The following is a 22,501-nucleotide window of genomic DNA, read 5'->3' as shown; positions in this document are numbered from 1 at the left end:
TTTGAGTTGGTGTGATAGCCTGTTGCATCATGTCATGGGAAGGAGGTAGTGTAGTGGAATTGTCGCTAGACTAGTAATCCAGAGACCCAGGGTAATATTCTGGGGAACCAGGCTAAAATCTCACCATGGATTCAATAAAATTCCAGAATTAAAAGTCCAGGCAACCATGAAACCATTGCCGATTGTCATAAAAACCCATCTGCTTCACTAATGTCCTTTAGTGAAGGAAATCTGCCGTCCTTACCTGGTCTGGCCCTCATGGGAATTTAGACCGATCGACCCAGAGCGATGTGGTTGACTCTTAACTGCCCCCTGAATTGGCCCGAGCAAACCACTCAGTTTAAAAGCATTTTGGGATCCTTGCCTCTGGCACCCTTCGTTCAATGTCAAAGATGGTAACATCTCATGAACAAATTTTTAAGAAGAGGTCAGGATTTTGTCCGGAGAACAGACAATAACTCCAGACCCCACACCAATGTGATTGACTCTTAATGCCCTCTAAAATGGCCAAGCAAGCCACTCAGCCAGCAATGCCCACAGCCCATGAATGAATTTTAAAAAGTCAAGACAGATCAAAACAGATGGAAAATGTGGTGGAAGAGGACACTTGAGCATATTTATATGAATTGGCGAACCCCTTGTGACATCCTTCACTGCATGGTGGAAAGTGAAGGATATTTCTCTCCCTCTTAAGGTAAGAATATAAATCTTAATAATTACAAAATTAAGTTAGCTGGGAGAACTAGAAACAATAATGGGGGCTATACCCGCCCTGCTACAAATTGCCACACATTCTGAGGATTCTCCACTGTGCTTTATAAAGACTTCACAAACGTGGAATACCAGTTTGGTGTTGCTTAGCCATTGGAATTAGGCATCAAGTCCATAAACCCGAATGTGAGCTTCACGAATAGATCAGCAGAGTTCTCATGCACCCATTCAGTCATACTGGTTCAATGTTGGTGTTGATGGTGCTTATGAACGGTTGGTGTACGATAATGGAATCAGGCATCACCTGGATTCAATGCATGAACACCACTGACCAGATTGTTGTAATTAGAGGGCTAGAATATAAAATGAAAGTAGTCCTGTTACAATTATACAACGCCCTGGTTAGATTACATTTGGAGTACTGCGCAGTTTTATCAGCCTTAGAAGGAGCACAGTGTAGATTCACCGGAATTATTCAAACGCTCTGAGGATTACATAATGATACAAAATTGAAAGTAGACTTGTTATTCCTGGAATATAGAAAATCAAGGACTGCCCATAGGTGAGGTTGTTTTTTTGAAGATGTTGGAAGGGATTGATGGGGTATCCACATTCATTTGTAGATATGCTAAGGGCGCAATTCTCTGGCCGCATTGCGTTCGAACGAGAGCACAACGAGGCTGTAGAATCGTGGGTGGGCTTCGCCGCAGCCTCCACACCCCGCGGGATTCACCCAAGTCCCGCGAACGTCGGATTCGGAATTCCGCCCGAAAGGGATGGGACCAAACAACGCTCGCGGAAATAGGTCATATACCTAATTAAGGCATCCCTACCCGGGATACACCGGCCTCCCTCAATTCTCCGGCCTCCGCAGGGAGGCGGCAGCAGGGTGCCAATCAGTGCTGGTCCACAAGAACGTGGACCAGGTGGCACCCGAGGGTATCCCAGGCCATGGGAGGCTCCTGGGTGGTCAGATTCAGTGCAGGATGACTCCCTGCCCTCCCACCCAGAACACAGGCACCTTGGCGCTGTCACCTTGGCACTGTCAAAGTGCCTGTGTGGCACTGCCAAACTGGTTGGAGCACTGCCAGGGTGCCTGGGTGCCAAGGTGGCACTGCCAAGGGTCAGGACACGAGGGGGGCCATACCCATGAAAGGAGGGTAGAGGGGAGGTTTGAAGGGTGGCAGTATGCAGGACAGGTGAGTAGGGGCTTCCAGGAGGTTGGGGGGGGTGGGTAACAGGTGGGGGTCCTGGAAGGGAGGGGGTGCTGTAAGGGGGCTTGGGAGGGCCTGAAGAGGAGGCCCCGAGGGGCCCCATCGCAGCGTGTCCTCAATTGGGGGGGGGGGGATAGTGCTCACGTACATGGGGGGTGACATTGTCCATGGTTGGAGGGTGTGGAGGACCCACATGCTCACGTAGAGATCGGGGGACCATTTCAAAATGGTGGGCCGAACTCTGTGTTCAGCTCCCCAGTGATAAAACAAAAAGTATGGCCTAAACCAATGAGAAACTCCCCAGGGACCAAAAAAAATGACTAAGTGTCATTGAATTGCAGTTGGTAGCCGCCGGCAGAGCTAGCGGGAAACTCCCTGAAAAACCCACCACAAATGATCTTAGACAGTTTTTGGGAGAATCACGCCCTAAGTGTTGGCCTCCAACCAACCCTGCGAACAGGTAATCAACCAGGAGTAGAGGGCATTGCTCTGCGTGGTGCACAGAATTAATAGTTACTTTGAAAACACCACAAATCCGTGCAGATCTGCATTTTGTCATTACTGGCACGATCTGTATAGCCCATTAATTAACAGGTTCTAGGACACTCGCCTTGACCAGTAGCTCTAATTCTGCCTTTACTTTAAGTCTGATTGCGTAAGGCACCAACCTAGCCTTTAAGCATTTTCCCTGACTTTCTTCTTTGATCTTCAACTTAAGCGAGCCATCTTCATACTTCCCAGATAACTGCTGAAAACAATTGAGTGTTTCTTCAGGATTTTGGTACGGCCTGATTTGGAATCTGTCATGAGGTTTACAATGGCCCAATTTAACCTGATCATTTCCAACCAGGTTCTTCCCATTAGTGCAGGATAATTTCCTTTGACTATGTACAAGGACAAATCGGTCATCTGTCCATTCAATTGTCATCAATAGAGCTCCCCAACGCAACCACTTCTCCAGTGTAAGTTTTTAACACTATCTTTGAGCGTTTCAGAGAGATATGCTGCAGATTCGCTTTTTAAATCGTCTCTGCCACCAGAGAGACTGCTGCCCCAGTGTCCACCTCCAACTTTACCGGCTGTCCATCCAGCAGTGGAGTGCATTGTCGTGTTGGGTGCTCTGCTACACAGACGAACCAACACGGTTGCGGAAGGTACAACTCAGTTTTATTACTAACAATTATTAACATTTGTAAACTGGTTACTGTGGTTCGTTCATTACCCTCTAACCTGTGGACCCAGCCCTAACACTATCTTGGAGAGGCACTCAGCACATGGTGAATGTCTGAGTGGCTTGCTGTGAGCTCTGTGCCCTGAACTGTCTCCTGCTGGAATGAATCGGAAGTGTTGTGTTCCCCGTTTTATAGTGTGTCTGCTCTTGCTTGTGGTTGGCTGTGATGTTGCATGTGTATTGATTGGTCTGTTGATCTGTCCATCAGTGTGTATGTGTGTTTGCACCATGATGTTTATCTGAATATCATGACATCCCCCCTTTTTTGACAAGAATATGTGCCTATGTGGTAATAAATATAGATGTGTACTGAGTGCAGCTGAATGTGTGTGTGCGCAATATCTACAACATGTACATGAGGCTAAACTATATACATAGGAAGGTGTCAGGTGCAACATAGCAACGAGGTTGTACCATCAACAAAACAAGTGTAAACATCAAGCATCAAAACGAACTCCTGTAACGACAAAAGAGAAACTTATTAACATGGTGGCATAAAACCTTTAGTGAGTCCAATGTTCAAACAGGCTCATGAGTCCAGCCTAGTAGGTGGGCGACAAATTCAGGTTGACCGCCTCAAGTGTGGGTCAGGAACCACCGGCTGAGGAATGGGCCTGGCCACCGGCAGCAGACGAATGGGCATGGTGGCAGGAAGCTCCACGAATTCGACATCAAGAACAACAGGAGGGCGTGGCACCGGCGTATCATCACGTAGCGAGCGCGGAAGCAGGCGAAGAGCCCAGCGATTGCGCCAGCGAATGGAGCCATCAGGCATGCGAACCAGGAATGAGCGGGGAGCCACGCATCGGAGAACTTCGGCAGTTGCCGACCAGCCACCCTCTGGTAGGTGGATGCGGACGTTGTCTCCAGGTGCCAAGGCAGGAAGATCAGTTGCCCGAGTGTCGTGTGCCACCTTCTGCTGAGCACGCTGCTGTCGCATCCTTTGCAGTACTGGAATGTGGTTGAGTGTAGGGACAAGAATGGATGGCACAGTGGTCCTGAGGGCGCGACCCATCAACAGCTGGGCTGGTGAGAGGCCAGTGGCTAGTGGGGGCGAGCGATAGGCCAGCAGGGCTAAGCAGAAATCCGATCCGGCATCAGCAGCCTTGCAGAGGAGCCGCTTGACGATATGAACTGGGGATGCAGAGGGCTGGACGTCACGTGTGTGAAGCCAGACGAAGCAGCAAAAGAAGACCATTCTTGGCTTGCAAAACAGGGCCCATTATCCGACATGACAGAAATCGAAACGCCATGTCGAGCGAAGGTGTCTTTGCATGTCCTTATGACAGCGGACGATGTTAAATCGTGCTGGCGTATGACCTCTAGATAATTTGAAAAGTAATCTATGATGATTACGTAGTCCCGGCCAAGCGCATGAAAGAGGTCCACACCCACCTTCGCCCAGGGGAACGTCACCAACTCATGGGGCTGAAGCATCTCGGGAGGTTGCGCCGGCTGAAACCTTTGGCAGGTGGGGCAGTTGAGCAACATGTTGGCAATGTCATCGCTGATGCCCGGCCAGTATACAGCTTCTCGGGCCCTCCGTCTGCACTTCTCAACCCCGAGATGGCCTTCGTGCAAATGGTTGAGGACCAGCTTGTGCATGCTGTGTGGAATCACAATCCGGTCCAGCTTTAGGAGGACACCGTCAATGACGGCCAAGTAGTCCCGGACATTGTAGAATTGTGGGCACTGTCCTTTGAGCCACCCTCCCGTCATGTGGCGCATCACACGTTGTAGAAGGGGGTCAGCCGCAGTCTCCCGGCGAATACGGGCCAGACTTGAATCGTCAGCTGGCAGATTGGCCGATGTGAAGGCAACATGCGCTTCGACTTGACAAACGAACCCCTCCGAATCGTGTGTGCTTACTGCTCTGGATAGGGCGTCCGCAATGATGAGGTCCTTACCCGGGGTGTAGACCAGTTGAAAGACGTACCTCCGGAGCTTGAGCAGGATGCGCTGGAGGCGAGGGGTCATCTCGTTCAGGTCTTTATGTATGATGCTGACCAGGGGACGATGGTCGGTTTCCACGGTAAACTGGGGGAGACCATACATGTAATCGTGGAACTTATCTATTCCGGTCAACAAACCCAGGCACTCCTTCTCGATCTGCGCATAGCGCTGTTCTGTGGAGGTCATGGCCCGCGAGGCATAGGTGACCGGGGCCCATGATGCAGTGTCGTCCCGTTGCAGGAGTACCACCCCAATGCCGGACTGGCTGGCATCAGTCAAGACCTTGGGCAGATTGGGCAGCACGGTAGCATTGTGGATAGCACAATTGCTTCACAGCTCCAGGGTCCCAGGTTCGATTCTGGCTTGGGTCACTGTCTGTGCGGAGTCTGCCCGTGTGTGCGTGGGTTTCCTCCGGGTGCTCCGGTTTCCTCAACACAGTCCAAAGATGTGCAGGTTAGGTGGATTGTCCATGCTAAATTGCCCTTAGTGTCCAAAATTGCCCTTAGTGTTGGGTGGGGTTGCTGGGTTGTGGGGATAGGGTGGAGGTGTTGACCTTGGGTAGGGTGCTCTTTCCAAGAGCCGGTGCAGGCTCGATGGGCCGAATGGTCTCCTTCTGCACTGTAAATTCTATGAAACTATCTTCGTATCCCGAGAGGTGTCGAAGAACGCCAATACCGGGGCTGTGGTGAGCTTAATTTTGAGCTCCTCCCATTCCTTCTGGTGTGCGGGCAGCCACTGGAACTCCGTGGACTTCTTAACTAGGTGGCGAAGAGCCGATGTGTGGGAGGCAAGGTTGGTAATGAACTTCCCCAGGAAGTTGACCATGCCTAGAAAGCGTAGCACTGCTTTCTTGTCTGCCGGCTGCGGCATGGCTGTAATGGCGCTCACTTTGTCTGCATCCGGACGCACTCCCGACCGGGATATGTGGTCCCCCAGAAACCTTAGCTCAGTTTGGCCAAAGGAGCACTTTGCTCGGTTGAGGCACAGGCCGTGTTCCCGTATCCGCGCGAAGACACGCTGGAGACGACTGATGTGCTCCTGTGGTGTGGTGGACCAGATGATGACGTTGTCCACATAGACGCGCACACCTTCGATGCCCTCCATCATCTGTTCCATGATTCTGTGGAATACCTCGGATGCTGAGATAATGCCAAATGGCATTCTGTTACAGCAGAACCTGCTGAAAGGAGTGTTGAAGGTGCACAGCTTTCGGATGGACTGATCCAGTTGGATCTGCCAAAAACCCTTCGAGGCATCGAGCTTTGTGAAAATTTTAACCCGGGCCATTTCGCTCGTGATCTCCTCCCGTTTGGGTATGGGGTAGTGTTCCCTCATGACGTTGTTGTTCAGGTCTTTCGGGTCGATGCAGATTCGGAGTTCGCCAGAGGGCTTTTTAACGCACACCATTGAGCTGACCCACGGCGTGGGCTCCGTGACCCGGGATAGCACTCCTTGGTCCTGGAGATCCTGCAGCTGCTGCTTGAGGCGGTCTTTGAGTGGTGCTGCGACTCTACGAGGTGCGTGAATGACCGGGGTGGCATCCAGTTTGAGCCGTATTCTGTAGGAATAGGGCAGTGTGCCCATGCCTTCGAATGCCTCCTGGTTGTGGGCGAGGAGTGAGTGGAGCTGTGCCCTAAATTCAGCATCCGGGAAGTCTGACGTGCCTTCTGGAGCGTGTACCCGCTGAACAAGGTGGAGAACCTTGCACGCCTGTGCGCCTAGCAGGGAGTCCTTCGATGAACCAACAATCTTGAAGGACAGTGTGGCCTTATACGCATTGTGCGTCACCTGGAGCTGGCAGGTTCCCATGGCCGGGATAATGTTTCCATTATAGTCGACCATCTTACAACGGGATGGACGAATTGGTGGTCTGACCTTCAAGGCATAGAAGGCTGACCATGCTATCAGGTTGGCGGAGGCACCAGTGTCCAGACGGAATGTGATTGTTGATCGGTTGACCGTTAGGGTGGCACACCATTCATCAACCGGATTGACACTGTTCACTGGCATCGGTTGGTGGGTCCTGCTTGGAGACATCCGGTTCCTGTCGATGACCGCAACGCGGAAGGCTTCCCGGTCGTCTGTATCACCGGTCTGTATATCGTCCGGGTATGATTCGGAGTATGGAGGCTGAATGGTGCGCACGTCCCTGTGAGGCTGTCGGAATTGGGGAGCGTTGGCAGGTTGAGCTGCTCGGCAGCAGGCAGCGTAGTGGCCCATCTTGCCACAGCGGAGGCATTGGCGGTTCTTTGCTGGACATTGCCGCTTTAAATGTACGGATCCACAGTTGCCGCACGTCGTGACATCATGGCGTTCGTTGCACCATCGCGCATGCACAATTCGGTCCTGCGTAGAGCACACCTGCGCATCACGTCCCTCTGCGGCGACGTCTCTTTTGGCGCGTACAAGCGTGGGAGGCCGCGAAAAGCGCGCGAAATGGCCGCCCTCGTCCGGGCCGCGGGCCGGGAGGAACTCGATGGACTGGACCAGCTCGGCCTCGTAGGACCCCTGCCCTGCCGATTCGGCCGCGTAGGACCCCTGCCATGCCGATTCGGCCGCTTGGAATTGGGAGTAGCGGCTGGTCGCGTTTTCATGGAGGACGCAGGCTTCGATGGCGGTGGCTGGGGTGAGACTTTTTATCTTGAGGAGCTGCTGGCGTAGGGTGCCCGAGGTGACCCCAAAAACTATCTGGTCCCGAATCATGGAATCGGAGGTGGCCTGGTAACCGCAGGACTGCGCAAGGATACGGAGGTGTGTAGTAGGGAAAGATTGAAAAGGCTCATCCTTACCCTGCAGGCGCTGCTGGAAGAGGTACCTCTCGAAACTCTCATTTACCTCAACGCTGAAGTGTTGCTCGAGTTTGAGAAGGACCGTCTTGTACTTCGTCTTGTCCTCACCTTCCACGAACACCAGGGAGTTGTAGATGTGGATGGCGTGCTGCCCTGCCGTGGAGAGGAGGAGGGCGATTTTCTTGGTGTCCGAAGCATTCTCCCTTTCTGTGGCTTCTAGGAAGAACTGGAAGCGCTGTTTGAACAACTTCCAGTTAACGCCGGGGTTTCCAGCAATTTGGAGTGGCTGCGGCAGGCTGATGGTGTCCATGGCGCAGGATGGCGGATTCCTGAGGATGTGTAGGTAGGTCTCACAGGTACTGGGTTCCAATCCTGGTACCATGTCGTGTTGGGTGCTCTGCTACACAGACGAACCAACACGGTTGCGGAAGGTACAACTCAGTTTTATTACTAACAATTATTAACATTTGTAAACTAGTTACTGTGGTTCGTTCATTACCCTCTAACCTGTTGACCCAGCCCTAACACTATCTTGGAGAGGCACTCAGCACATGGTGAATGCCTGAGTGGCTTGCTGTGAGCTCTGTGCCCTGAGCTGTCTCCTGCTGGAATGAATCGGAAGTGTCGTGTTCCCCGTTTTATAGTGTGTCTGCTCTTGCTTGTGATTAGCTGTGATGTTGCGTGTGTGTTGATTGGTCCGTTGATCTGTCCATCAGTGTGTATGTGTGTTTGCACCATGATATTTATCTGAATATCATGACCTGCATCAGTTCCGATTTGTTGCACCAGCAATAGCTGGTACATTTAATGACAACTTGTCTTCGGACTGTGACTTGGGTCTCTTCTCATGCCATTTTGTTACTATAGACACATTCCTTTATTCTGTTTGACGTTTTGGCTCTTGCTTTTGCAACTTTTACCTGAAGTTTGTTTCTTTTTTCAACATGTGCGTTCAATGTGGCCTTTTTCCCCCACAATTTCTTCACATGATGTCTTTGTACCAACAATCTGATGCCGAGTGTCCAGCTTAAGCACACCTGTGGCAAGTGTGAGTCTGTGTTTGCATTCGGGTTTTGTCCGACATCTTGTGAATTCTTGCTTTTGAACTCAACTGTTGAGCTTCTTTGGCTGCTAATTCCATGGATACAGCAATTTCTAAGGCTTTCTCTAAAGTCAGGTTGCTTTCAGTTAGCAACCACTTTTGAATTTCCTTGCTCCTCAACCCACAGACTAGTCTATCTCTGATGGTATCATGTAATACATCCCCAAATTTGCAGTGTTCAGCCAATGTTTTCAATTAACCTATAAACTGTGCAATCGATTCCCTTCATCTTGGTTTTGCTTATGAAATCTAAACCTTTCTACGAATAGAGAGGTTTCGGTGAATAGTGGCCCTGTAAAATTTCCACTATTTCTTTGTATGTTTTTGTGCCTGGTTTTCCTGTTGTACCAGACTCCTAATGAGGTGAAATGTTACTCCCCCTCAGGAATACTGGGACTTTTATATCTGCTGCTATCTTGTTAGCTTGAAAGAGACAGTTGAATAGTTCTGTATACAAGTTCCATCGCTCTGTATTCTGATCAAATAGTCAAAACCCCCCACCATTTTCTCTCTCAGGAAGGACCTACGTGCACAGTGTGGCACAAATTTTTAGCACTATCTTTCTTTTCCTCTCATCCAACAAGGCACAACCTAAACTCAGCCTGTTTTTCTTTGTGTTTTACAACAGCCCCCGCTCAAAATGTGTTGTTGCAGAGTAATTGCTACTCCAAAGTAATTTTCTTAGAATTTTTGAAGTTTTTTTGTTCCTCTGGATGGCTGCAACCATTGTTTAATTCCCTCATCAACAGTTTCTGTGCAGCGGTGATTTCTATTATTTTTCTTCTTCTGTGTTTCCTTCGAGTGGCTTCCTTGTCACCAAATTTTGTGCGGTCTTCGCAGGATTGATTTTAGGAGGCCATGGAGGTGCAACAAAAACTAAGAGCTTTATTCAGGAGATGTTAACACTACAGATGTTACACTGCCCAGTTACCTGCGCAAATTATCGTGACACGAGCACTCTTTTAATATGCCCCTGTTTAGCTGCAAGGCTGCTGGTAATACACAACAGATAGAAACTGTTGGAAAAGTGACATAATATGAACCTCAGAGACAGGTCATGCAGGAGAGAAGTTAGGAAATAATTATTTGCACAAAAGATTGTCCAAGTGCGGAACGTTCTCCCACAAGAAATAATAGTGGGTATTAGCTCAATTAGTAATCTTAAATCTGAGATTGACAGATCTTTGCTATCGGAGGAATTAAAAAGATATGGAGCCTAGGTGGGTGGATGGAGTTAGGATATGGATCAACCATGATCTCACTGAATGGCTCATGGGCTGAATGGCTTCTTATCCTCTTACGAATAAATCAGGAATTTTTTATTTGGGGACTGATCTTAACAGAGGTGCCGACGTAGCAGTGGCCTCTTTTCTCAAGCATTACTTAATTTCAAGAAAGGTCTAACTTAATCTGCAAGCGATCGTGGAGTTCAAATCTAAGATTTACATGCATTCGTGTAAGACTTCAGGCTATGCAGCAGAAAAGTTTATTTAATTCAAACGTAAATGCTGATTCACTTTTTTTTGCAATCTATTATGGCAGTGCAAGGCACAAAATGTGATTTAGTTCAATTATTACAGAATTCCTGTTGGGCAAAATAAAGCATTCATACAGTTTAACTGTGTTAATGCAGAGATGGTCAATGCTAAATAATGGAGGATAATACTCCTCCACTAACCAAAACTTTGCCAGTAATTAGAGGAGTGACGCTGCTTTTATTTTTAGAGCAATACTCAAAGCTTTTCTTTAAAGGGCAAAGCATCAAGTCAACAATTATAAATCCAGTTGGCAACATACTCTGTTTCGCACAACATTCCTGTGCATGAATGACTATAGCAAATTCTTGATTCATGGCATCGGGTTCAAATGCTTTTAATTGCCCCTGGTTCTGCATGAACGTTAGATTCACGTGCAATTAATCAGTGTGATTAATAATGAATTCCCTTTCTTTCCTTTAATTGATGGCATTGGATTTTTTGGATTCGGCTGCTGTTGGCAGAACTGATGAAAATTTAGATGGAGACAGTTACACATTAGCTGTCAATCCTCCCCTTTGCAGAGACTGGTAGACGCTGACCATATCTGGCTAGCATGATTTGTTAAAAGAGATTTACCTAAAATGACAGGTCGGCTGAGAGCCAAAATCAGAAAGAATCATGCTTGATATAAGCTACCCCCACTTTAATGCAAACCTACACCCCCAACACAGGCAAAAAACACAAATAAATCATTCCAAGTTGACTTTTTATGCATAAACACTGTATGTATAAATGTTCTGCTATTAGCTAATTAAGGAGGCAAAGGGATAATTTTTAGGGATAATTTTACTGGACGAGTAATCCAGAGGCATGTCTAATTCTCGGAGACCTGGTGGCACGGTGGCAAAGTGGTTAGCACTGCTGTTTCACAGCGCTGAGGACCCTGGATCGATTCCGGCCCTGGGTCATTGTCGGTGTGGAGTTTGCACTTTCTCCCCCTGTTTGTGTGGATCTCACCCCCCCCACAACCCAAAGAAGTGCAGACTAGGTGGATTGGCCATGATAAATTTCCCCTTATTGGGAAGAAAAAAAATTGGGTACTCTAAATGTTTTAAAAAATAATTCTCTGGAGACCGGAGTTCAAATCCCACAATAGCATCTGGGGGAATTTAATTTCTATTAATTAATAAACCTGGAATACATTGCTGGTCTCATAGTGATCATGAAAGGAGCGGATTGGCAGATATACCCATCTGGTTCACTAATGTCCTTCAAGGAGGGAAATCTGCCATCTTTACGCGGTGTGACCTACATGTGACTCCAGATCCACATAAGCAATGTGGTCATCCCTAAACTGCCCTCTGAAATGGTCTAGGGAGACACTTGGTTGCACTAGACCGCTGGAGAGAATAGCTGCGTGGCCGTACCTGCACAACATGGATTCAGCTGCTCACAATGACCTTTTCAAGAACAACCAGGATTAGCATCAAATGCCTGCCTTGCCAGCCACGCCCACATCCCAAGAACACATTTTTAAAAAACATATTAACCGTGCACTTTTAAGATGGTGGAACTTTAAACCTACAGGCTCAAATCAACTGCAACGCACGAGCCATGCAATTCCAATGCCAGGCTGAATCTTCAGTCAATAAAATGCAATAGAACTGACCCAGTAATTTGTGTTTAAATTGCTACAATTTCAAAAGGATAAAATCATCACATCTTCAGATAGTGGATGTACTAAAAAAAGGCTATAAAAGGCCTTCCATCTTAGATGACTACTCATTTCCATTTCCCTTTGCCTACACCTTCCGTGTCACACATTTCAGTGTACAACAGGAACCTTGGCAGATTTCTGTGACATATTTACAATTGATTTTTTCCAGTTTCAGAACAACAATCAGAATTCTCATTACGGGCAGTGAGAAAATTCTCAATTAAATAATACTGAATCTAATCACCCGCAGTATTTTTCCCCTCCCAAAATCTTTCCGACCATCTTTCCCCACCCCCATAAGGGCCTGAACATTTGCACCTTTGAAAGTAACATTGAAACAAAAAACAATTGCATGATTAAATTTTGCTATATAATTGACATTTGTGTCCTTAAGTGCCATCATTAACATTTTTATTCAGAGGCCACAGTCTTTCTATAAAGCTTCAGATTTGATTAATATTCTTGACGTATCTATTATTCTGAGGCTAGGGCAGTGTACAGTGACAGAAATATTCTTGGTCCAAATGGAAATTAATGGATAATTCCCTTGTCAATCACACCTTGAAACTTCACTGCTGTAAGTGATTGGGATTGACTTTATGTTTGTGGTAAACCACTGTATTATATTGTACTTACTATTCTTACTTATTGTACTTACTGTTCTTTCTGTTTGTTACATGTCTGGGTTTGTCCCTGCTGGCTCCGCCCCTCGGGCTCAAGTATAAAGGTAGCTAACCTCCAGCCCTGCCCTCATTCTGGGACCGGCTGCCAGCAGGTGTCTTTTAGCTCATTAAAGCCACAGTTTACTCTTCTGACTCTCGTCTGTCGTCATTGATGGTACATCAATTTAATCAGCTAAAATTTTAAGATGGATCCATCGCTCAAGCCTGATCGCCTGGAGCTGGACCTGGGCAAGCAGCCGACGCCACTGCCACGTTTAAACACTGGTTAAGCTGCTTTGAATCTTACATTGATTCCTCCGCCGTCGCTGAGACCCACAAGCTGCGAGTCCTCAACTCCCGGGTGAGCCCGCAAGTTTTCCTTCTTATCAGAGACGCTACCTCGTACGAGGATGTGATAATGCTGTTGAAGGGGCAGTGTGTTAAGGAAGTCAACGAGGTGTACACTAGGCATCTCCTTGCCACGAGGCGACAGCGCCCCGGAGAATCACAAGCTGAATTTCTGCGCGCCTTGCGGGTACTCGGCCGGAACTGCAGCTGTAAGGGGGTATCGGCTGTCAAGCACACCGAATTGCTGATCCGGGACGCCTATGTCGCAGGCATAAAATAGAATTACATCCGCCAGTGTCTACTAGAAGGGGGTACACTCGACCTCCAAGACACAGTACAGCTCTGGGACTCGTTGGAAGTGGCCTTCCATAACATGGATGCCTACACCTCCGACCACGCGGCACCCTTGTGGATGTCGTGGGCGCCGCCATCACCCGACCCAGGGGCGCCGCAAGCCTGTGCCGCGCAGCGACCCACCAACTCCGGAGGCCCGAATTGTTACTTCTGTGGCCAGGGTAAGCACCCAGACAACGCTGCCCAGTGAGGAGCGCAATCTGCAATGGGTGCGGAAAGAAGAGCCACTTCTCTAAAGTCTGCCAGGCCCAACCTGTTTCTAAACCCAGCAGTGCTGCGGGTAGCCCGAGGGGACCGCCCCCATCTTCCACGCCATCCGCCACGTGCGACCCGTGGGGGCCGCCATCTTCGATGCCACCCGCCACGTGCGATCCGTGGGGGCCGCCATCTTCAATGCCACCCGCCACGTGCGACCCGTGGGGGCTGCCATCTTCGACGCCACCCGCCACATGCGACCCGTGGGGGCCGCCATCTTGGAATCACCCCGCCGCCTCCCGGAACCCCTGCTCACCAGATCGTACGCTGGCCTCCGCTACCCTCGATCAGCCCACCCACCTTCCGAAGCTCGACTCCATCACCCTCGACCAATCTTGACCTCATCACCTCACTAAATCCATGATAGCCGTCCAGATCAACGGCCACAAGACGACCTGCCTCTTCGACTCCGGGAGCCCGGAGAGTTTCATTCACCCAGATACAGTACGGTGCTGCTCCCTCCCAATTTTACCCGCGACACAGAAAATCTCCCTGGCTTCCGAATCATATTCCGTGGAAGTCCGTGGGTACAAAAATTTCACGCTCTACATCCTCCCCCAACTCTGTGCTGCCCTACTACTAGGTCTAGATTTCCAATGCCACCTCAAAAGTCTTACCTTGGAGTTCGATGGACCCCTGCCCCCTCTCACCGTCTGTAGCCTCTCGACCCTTAAGGTCGCCCCACCCCCGCTCTTTGCTAACCTCACCGCAGACTGTAAGCCCGTCGCCACTAGGAGCAGATGATACAGTGCTCGGGACAAGGCCTTTATCAGGTCGGAGGTCCAGCGCATCCTGCGGGAAGGGATCATAGAGGCCAGTACTAGCCCCTGGAGAGCCCAAGTCGTGGTCGTCAAAACTGGGGAGAAGCACTGGATGATCATCAACAACAGTCAGACGATCAACCGGTACACGCAGTTCGATGCGCACCCTCTCCTCCGCATATCTGACATGGTCAATCAGATTGCGCAGTATCGAGTCTTATCCACTATTGACTTGAAGTCCGCGTACCACCAGCTCCCTATCCGCCCGGAGGACCGCCAATACACTGCCTTTGAGGCAAATGGCCGCCTCTCCAACTTCCTCAGGGTCCCCTTTGGCGTCACCAATGGGGTCTCGGTCTTCCAACAGGAGATGGACCGAATAGTTGACCAGTACAGGCTGCGGGTCACGTTCCCGTATCTGAATAATGTCACCATCTGCGGCAATGACCAGCAGGACTATGACACTAACCTCCAACATTTCCTCCACACCGCCAAGCTCCTTAACCTCACATACAATAAGGAGAAATGCGTTTTCCGCACAACCCGCCTCGCCATCCTTGGCTACGTTGTGGAAAACGGAGTCCTAGGGCCCGATCCCGACCGCATGCGCCCCCTCCTGGAACTTCCACTCCCCCACTGCCCCAAGGCCCTGAAGAGATGCCTGGGTTCTTTTCCTATTATGCCCAGTGGGTCCCCAATTATGCGGACAAGGCCCGCCCACTTAAATCCACCATTTTTCCCCTGACGGCTGAGCCCCGCCAGGTCTTCAACCACATCAAAACAGATATTGCCAAAGCCACGATGCACGCAGTAGACGAGTCAATCCCGTTCCAGGTGGAGAGCGATGCGTCTGACTTTGCTCTGGCCACTACCCTCAACCAGGCGGGCAGGCCCGTGGCTTTCTTCTCCCGTACCCTCCAGGGCTCCGAAATACGACACTCCTCCGTCGAAAAGGAAGCCCAGGTTATTGTGGAAGCTGTGCAACATTGGAGGCATTACCTGGCCGGCAGGCGATTCACTCTCCTCACTGACCAACGGTCGGTTGCCTTCATGTTCAATCATCCACAGCGGGGCAAGATCAAGAATGACAAGATCCTAGGGTGGAGGATCAAACTCTCCACCTATAATTATGATATCTTGTATCGACCTGCAAAGCTCAATGAGCCCCCAGATGCCCGATCCCGTGGTACATGTGCCAGCGCACAAGTAGACCGACTTCGGGCCCTCCACAATGACCTCTGTCACCCGTTTATTTCATTTTATCAAGGCCCACAACCTGCCTTACTCCATCGAGGAGGTCAGGACCATGACCAGGGACTGCCAGGTCTGCGCGGAGTGCAAACCGCACTTCTATCGGCCGGACAGAGCACACCTGGTAAAGGCCTCCAGCCGCTTTGAGCGCCTCAGCATCGATTTCAAAGGGCCCCTCCCCTCCACTGACCATAATGTGTACTTTCTCAACATCGTTGATGAGTACTCACGTTTCCCTTTCGCCATCCTGTGCCCTGACATGACCTCTGCCAGAGTCATCAAGGCCCCTGCACAGCCTCTTCACATTGTTCGGTTTCCCCACTTACATCCATAGCGATCGGGGTTTCTCCTTCATGAGTGATGAGCTACGTCAGTTCCTGTTTAGCAAAGGTATCGCCTCAAGCAGGATTACCAGCTACAACCCCCGGGGAAACGGACAGGTGGAGAGGGAGAAGGCGACGGTCTGGAAGGCCGTCCTTCTTGTCCTACGGTCTAGAAGTCTCCCTTCTAGACCGTAGGACAAGAAGGACGGCCTTCCAGACCATCGCGTTCTCCCGCTGGCAGGAGGTCCTTCCCGATGCGCTCCACTCCATCCGGTCGCTCCTGTGTACCACCACCAATGCGACACCTCACGAGAATGTTTGTCTTCCCCAGGAAGTCCACCTCAGGGTTCTCGCTCCCGTCCTGGCTGACGGTTCCAGGGCCCGTCCTCTTCCGGAAGCATGCGAGGAGTCACAAGTCGGATCCCCTGGGCGAACAGGTCCTTCTCCTCCATGCTAACCCCCAATATGGCTACGTGGCACACGATGACGGGTGGGAGGACACAGTCTCCCTTCGGGACTTGGCACCCGCAGGTTCCCCAGCGACCATCACCACTACCACCGACTCTACACTGTCTCCTTCCGTTGCTACTCACGACTCTACACCGTCTCCCTCCATTGCTACTTATCCGGAAGATGACACGCTCCTGGACACGCAGGCCTCAACACTTCATCCGACACCAGTGTCCGCACCACAGCCGAGACTGAGGCGATCACAGCGGAAGGTCAAAGCTCCCGACAGACTCGATCTCTAATTCAAGCCGTCCACTTCACCCCCGCCGGACTCTTTTTTAACAGGGGGTGAATGTGGTGAACCACTGTATTATATTGTAGTTACTGTTCTTACTTATTGTACTTACTGTTCTTACTGTTTTTTACATGTCCGGGCTTGTCCCTGCTGGCTCCGCCTGTGGCTCCGCCCCTCGGGCTCAAGCATAAAGGTAGCTAACCTCCAGCCCTGCCCTCATTTTGGGACCGGCTGCCAGCAGGTGTCTTTTAGCTGATTAAAGCCACAGTTTACTCTTCCGACTCTCGTCTGTCGTCATTGATGGTACATCAATGTTTTTAATATATGTTGTAGAATTATCTGCCACTCAAGACACTTGCTGGAGAACCTAAATTGCTATTCTGCGGCTACTAGGATAATGTGAACAAGTTGAAGCCAAGGCCAGGTGTCTTAAAATTTAATAAAATTAGTTTTATGTGATTTCTATGACACTAAGATCAACCTAATCCAATACCTCCTAAACTCATGACCCCTGCTACCTAGAAAGACAAGGGCACCAGACTCATGGGAACTCCATCTCCAATTTCTCTAAAAGCCACAGACCATACGGACTTCAAACTGCATTGTCGTTCCTTCCACTGGGCTAAATCCTGGAACCCCCGAATGAAGAGCAACGTGCGAGTACCTACACCATATGGATTGCAGTGCTTCAAGAAGGGGGCCCACCAACACCTTCTCAAGGGCAACCAGGGATGGGTAACAAATGTTGGCACTGTCGGTGATGCCCACATCCCGTGGACAAATAATTAAAAGCAGAATATCTTCTGGATGCAAAGCTATTATGCCACACTTCAGCGTGAGAAATCTTCTGTCTCCAGGATTTAACCATCTGCTGTAAACATGAGGAAGAATTTCATTGGTTCACACAATTCATCTGTGTTAGTGGCTCTGTTTTGCCTGGAAGAACTAGAACTTGATGTTCTGAAGAATCATAGAACCAGAGCCGGGATTCTCCCTTCTGGGGACTAAGTCCCCACGAAGGCGGGAAAACCAGCGCCAACCACTCCGGCGCCAACAGCCCCCGAAAGTGAGGAATTCTCCAAACTTTCGGTGGCTAGGTGGACAGCGGAGGGGTGGCGCCCCTCCAGCCGGCACCGAAGGGCCGTCGCGAGTTCGCACATGTGCGGAACGGCCGGCGTGATCTCGGCATGCGCGGAACGGCCGGCATGAACTTGCGCATGCGCGAGGGTTCTCTTCTCCGCACCGACTCCCGGGCAGTATGGCGGAACCCTACAGGCGCCCGGCGCGGAGGAAAGAAGACCCCCCCCATGGAACAAGCCTGCCCGCAGATCGGTAGGCCCCGATCGCGGGCCAGGCCAACGTGGGGGGCCCCCCCTCGGGGTCGGATCCCTCCGCGCCCCCCGAGGACCGCCCCCGCACACTTACCTGCCCGGCCCCGCCATGCGTGAGGTTAGTAATTCACGCCGGCGGGACTGGCCAAAACTGGACGGCCACTCGGCCTATCGGGGCCCGGAGAATCGCCGGGGGGGGGGGGGGGGCGCTGTCAACGGCGGTAATCCCGCCGCCGCCCGAAAAACGACACCAGAGAATAGGGCAGCCATCGTCGGGGAGGCAGGGTGGGATTTGCGCCTCCCACCGGGGGGGGGGGTCGGAGAATCCCAGTCCAGGTGTTCCTTGTTGAGCTCACATTTCTCTGTTTCCTCAGATCATCAATTCGATTTTCAGAATCAGAGAATTATTTGGAGGTATAGGGAGGGGGGTGCAAACCAATACACAGCTACAAAAATCCAAACCAACAATGAATTATAGATTCATAAAACCACACTTGCTTAACAGTGAATGCATTTTCCCTGTTTCCACTGCCATGAAAGTTCAAAGTTAGATGCCGGCTTGCAAGTTGAGACTGTGCTGATTTAATCTGTTTTAGATGAACAATTTTTGGTTTTAAGTCGCTGTGTGAGGGATAAAGACAAACCAGTACCGTCAAGGCAAAACTATAGGCGGAATTCTGTTAAATGGTCACAGCAAAACAAGAACATGGCAGAGGGTAGGCCCTTGAATGTACAAATGACGCAACTGAAGGGTGTAAGATGAATGAAGGAGCTGATAGGGTAGATGGAAAATTTTCCTCTGGTAAGGAGTCCAGAAGGAAAACCTCTGCACACAAGTCAAAAGGTTGCTTTTTAGATCAAGTTGGGACCGCTTCTCCCAGTGTAGGTTAGCAGCTGGACTGAGTTCCATTGGTTAATTGGTTGAACAGCTCTGCTTACCTATCACGAAGAGAGAATGCAAACCCGTCTGATTCAACTTCGCCACTGCAGGAACAAACTATGCCCAACAGATCTTCCTGAACACGTTAAGCCATTTATAGAACATTACAGCGCAGTACAGGCCCTTTGGCCCTCGATAATGCGCCGACCTGTGAAACCACTCTAAAGCCCATCTACACTATTCCCTTATCGTCCATATTGGTTTACACACTCACATTTGCAATTCAACAGTATGCACAAATACTACAGTTAAATACCATTCAACCTCCCAAATGCGAATTGGTCAACCAACACAAGAAATAAACAGGTCCAATTCACTGTCATCGAGACCATATGGGAAGCGTATCCTATGCTGCTGAATGCAATTGTGGAAGTCCTGAATGGGCAAGGACCTGGCGTTCTATCACACAACAATGTGGTGGAATGCCATCATGAACTCGCATTTGACCACCTGCTTCCAAATGTATTGGACCTTCACTGCATTGAAATTCCACAGTGCGACTGGGCTATCCAATTGTATATGGAGTGTTACAGGATAAGGAAATATATCCTGTTTCAATTTCAGGAATAATAAATTGGTCAATTTCAAAATAATAACTTGAAAAACAAATATACAATAAACGGGTATTTGTGTGGCCTCTCCGGAGCAACAGCAGATGATCAAAAAGGAAAACTCATTGATGGGTTCAGTGCAACCTTTTACAAGTTGCAACTGAAATAACTGCCTGTAAATCAGAGCACTGGCACAGTAACATAAATCACTTAGCTGCAGGCTGGTGATTAGAGCTTACTAGAATTAACAGTCAATCTAAATTAAACAGAGCCACCTAATTGTTATGAATTTGCATAAGTCAAAGTGAATCTGATTTGAAAAGGCACCCTTGCAATTACAGGATTAACTCTGAATTAAATTCATTCTGGAGCTGTCTGAACCAGTGCAAACATCTGATCCTAATTAAAATCAGTTCAAGTGTCCATTATGGACTTTCCACATATTTGTCAATGCACAGGCGACATAATACATACGAGTAAAATCATGATGTAAACAGATGATATAAAGTTAAATTTTTTTGGTAAACTATTCTGTTTATATGTGAACAAATCTTCCCTGAAGAGGTGTCAGGAAACCTTTGACTATGAGTGCTTATCCTGTAGTCACAATTAAGTTAACATGCACTTACTGATATTGGGGCTGTGGTAGCATGCCCCTTTAAGAGGACGAGGTCTTGGAAGGTCATGTAACCCATTTGGCTAATTGGGCCAGAGCGCATGACCCTGAGGTCATGGAATACGATAATCTTCATTTCACTCTCTGTCTATAGTCACCCTAATAAACCGTTTATTCGTTGATCTACTTAGTGGTCGCCAGTAGGTCAAGATATTACAGGGGCCTTATTAATGGCATAAACTGATGGATCAGATTCTAGCTCTTGGGATCTTTTGCCAGACAAGTTACCTTGGTCAGAAGATCAAGCATAGGACCAAGCATGGGATCAGGTGTAATGCCTGTTCTTGTCAGCTTGGATCTAGTATGTCTCTTTTGTGGGGACCATGAATTGGATTCAATTTGAATTTGAAGCAAGCAAGGAGATGGTTTGAGGACTTGCCCAGCCTACTCGGCTAATTGACTTTGTAACTCTGAGAAAGGAATGAAACTTTAAAAAACAAGTTACGTAGATCTGCAGCAGGAATCTATGCTTTCCAGGCTGTTCCCAGGGACACACACTTCAATAACCATCAATTGTGGCTGGAGGATCATCAACTCGGTGAAAATTGCTCCTTGGTCTGTCTGAGATCTGCTGGTCGCCCAGTGCAAAGCGTTGTCCTCAACTGTTTGGTGCACAGTGGCACATTCCAAGGTCCAGGACTATGTGCTGAGGGACACGCTAAAAGCTTGGGCAGCCACTACAGAGGTGCAATCGGGAAAGGCCACTGTCTATGATCTTTCTGGCACAGTACACTGAGGGGCTGGAAACTGTGCAGCTCCTGTATAGCATGTATGCCTGACATGGATTGTATATTATGGATATCAAGAGCATTAAAGGCACTGCAGAGTGCAATGTGCTGTAAGGAGCCAACTTGAATTTTATTGCATCTGTTGTATAATTCAATTTGAAATGTTTTGGAATATACACTGACAAATTTTATGAAGTATATTTTGGTTTAAAAAAAGTTATGTAGGTCAGCTGGGTGATCAATTATCAAGCACAAAAGTCCATTCCATTAGATAAGAACAATAATTGGCCGAAGATCGCCCCTTAGATCAGATTTAAATGTTCCTGAAGCAACAGGCCGCAAAACGGCAATAAGCAATGTTGCTTCCCCATTGCTACCAATCATCCCCTCAGCTGGCATCCAGGGTTCCTGGCTTAAGAAGCTGAGAAACAGGAGAGAAATAACAATCACATTTTTCAATGTTGCATGCTTAGAATATGCGAAAGGTCCAATGCTTGCCTTGGCCTTGGAATCATCAACACACCAACCAATATGAGACTCAAGATGTTCATACTGCCTGTCTCTCCAGCGGTTCACTATTGATCTGGATGAAGGGGGCCTTGCAGATCATCGTGCAAATGCTCATACTGTTGCAGAATACAGTCACCGTTTATCTAAATAGAGCGCAGTAATGCTTGTACTTACTATCACTTGAACTAAACTTGGTGTCACCTTGATCCCAAAGCACAGTCCACAACAGGGCAAAAATCAGAATTAATTGCCATCAGCGACAACCAGAGATGGATAAAGAATTGCACACTATCACTTAGCCATAAGTTTTCAGATACCCCTCTGCATAGCGCCAAATTATCATATAGCTACAGTATGTGAATGTTCGGCTTTGGAGTTCAAGCTCCTCAGGTTATGCTGTCGTTTGCAATCATTTGGTAGTCATGACCACCTATTTTTGAAGTTGACTACTGAAAGGTGCACCAACAAAGAGAATCCACTTGACAAACTCCCAGCCAAGACTGACCATGAAAGCTTTCAGGCTCAGTAACCACGCTGGGTTCGGTGATTATAGGGCTCAATTCACAAAACAATTGATTTATGATGTAAAGTAGTTTGATACTTCACTGCTCAAATCCGCAAGAGGAGCAAAACAGATTACATACCAGAGCTTGCTTGTCAGCTAGCCAATCTTTGACCGTAGAAACCGCGATTTCAGCTGCATCATCTTGAGGAAAACCTGGAAGAAAAGGAAATGAAGATCTCCATTTAATTTCAGAAATACTTGCTAAAATGGAGTCGAAAATATTCACTTGGTATGGGTGTGATACTGATAATTTGTGTTTCCACAACTAATTGTTTCACTTTATAATTTTGGCAGGGTGGAGTGGGG

At 48.9% G+C, this 22,501-nt stretch overlaps 1 protein-coding gene across 2 annotated transcripts in view; it reads right to left on the bottom strand.

The window, feature by feature from the left end:
• macrod2 (mono-ADP ribosylhydrolase 2) overlaps positions 1–22,501 on the bottom strand; it is a 1,493,168-nt gene that overhangs the window by 399,786 nt on the left and 1,070,881 nt on the right. For both annotated transcript variants that reach the window (XM_072506634.1, XM_072506640.1), the window contains exon 9: positions 22,275–22,348. In XM_072506634.1, the coding sequence (XP_072362735.1) occupies positions 22,275–22,348 (74 nt within the window). The remainder of the gene's footprint in view (positions 1–22,274; positions 22,349–22,501) is intronic.

The sequence above is a fragment of the Scyliorhinus torazame genome, chromosome 1 (genome assembly GCF_047496885.1).
Source record: "Scyliorhinus torazame isolate Kashiwa2021f chromosome 1, sScyTor2.1, whole genome shotgun sequence".
NCBI lineage: Eukaryota > Metazoa > Chordata > Chondrichthyes > Carcharhiniformes > Scyliorhinidae > Scyliorhinus > Scyliorhinus torazame.
The sequence above is the reverse complement of the archived record's forward strand: the minus strand, read 5'-3'. Positions and strand labels throughout refer to the sequence as shown.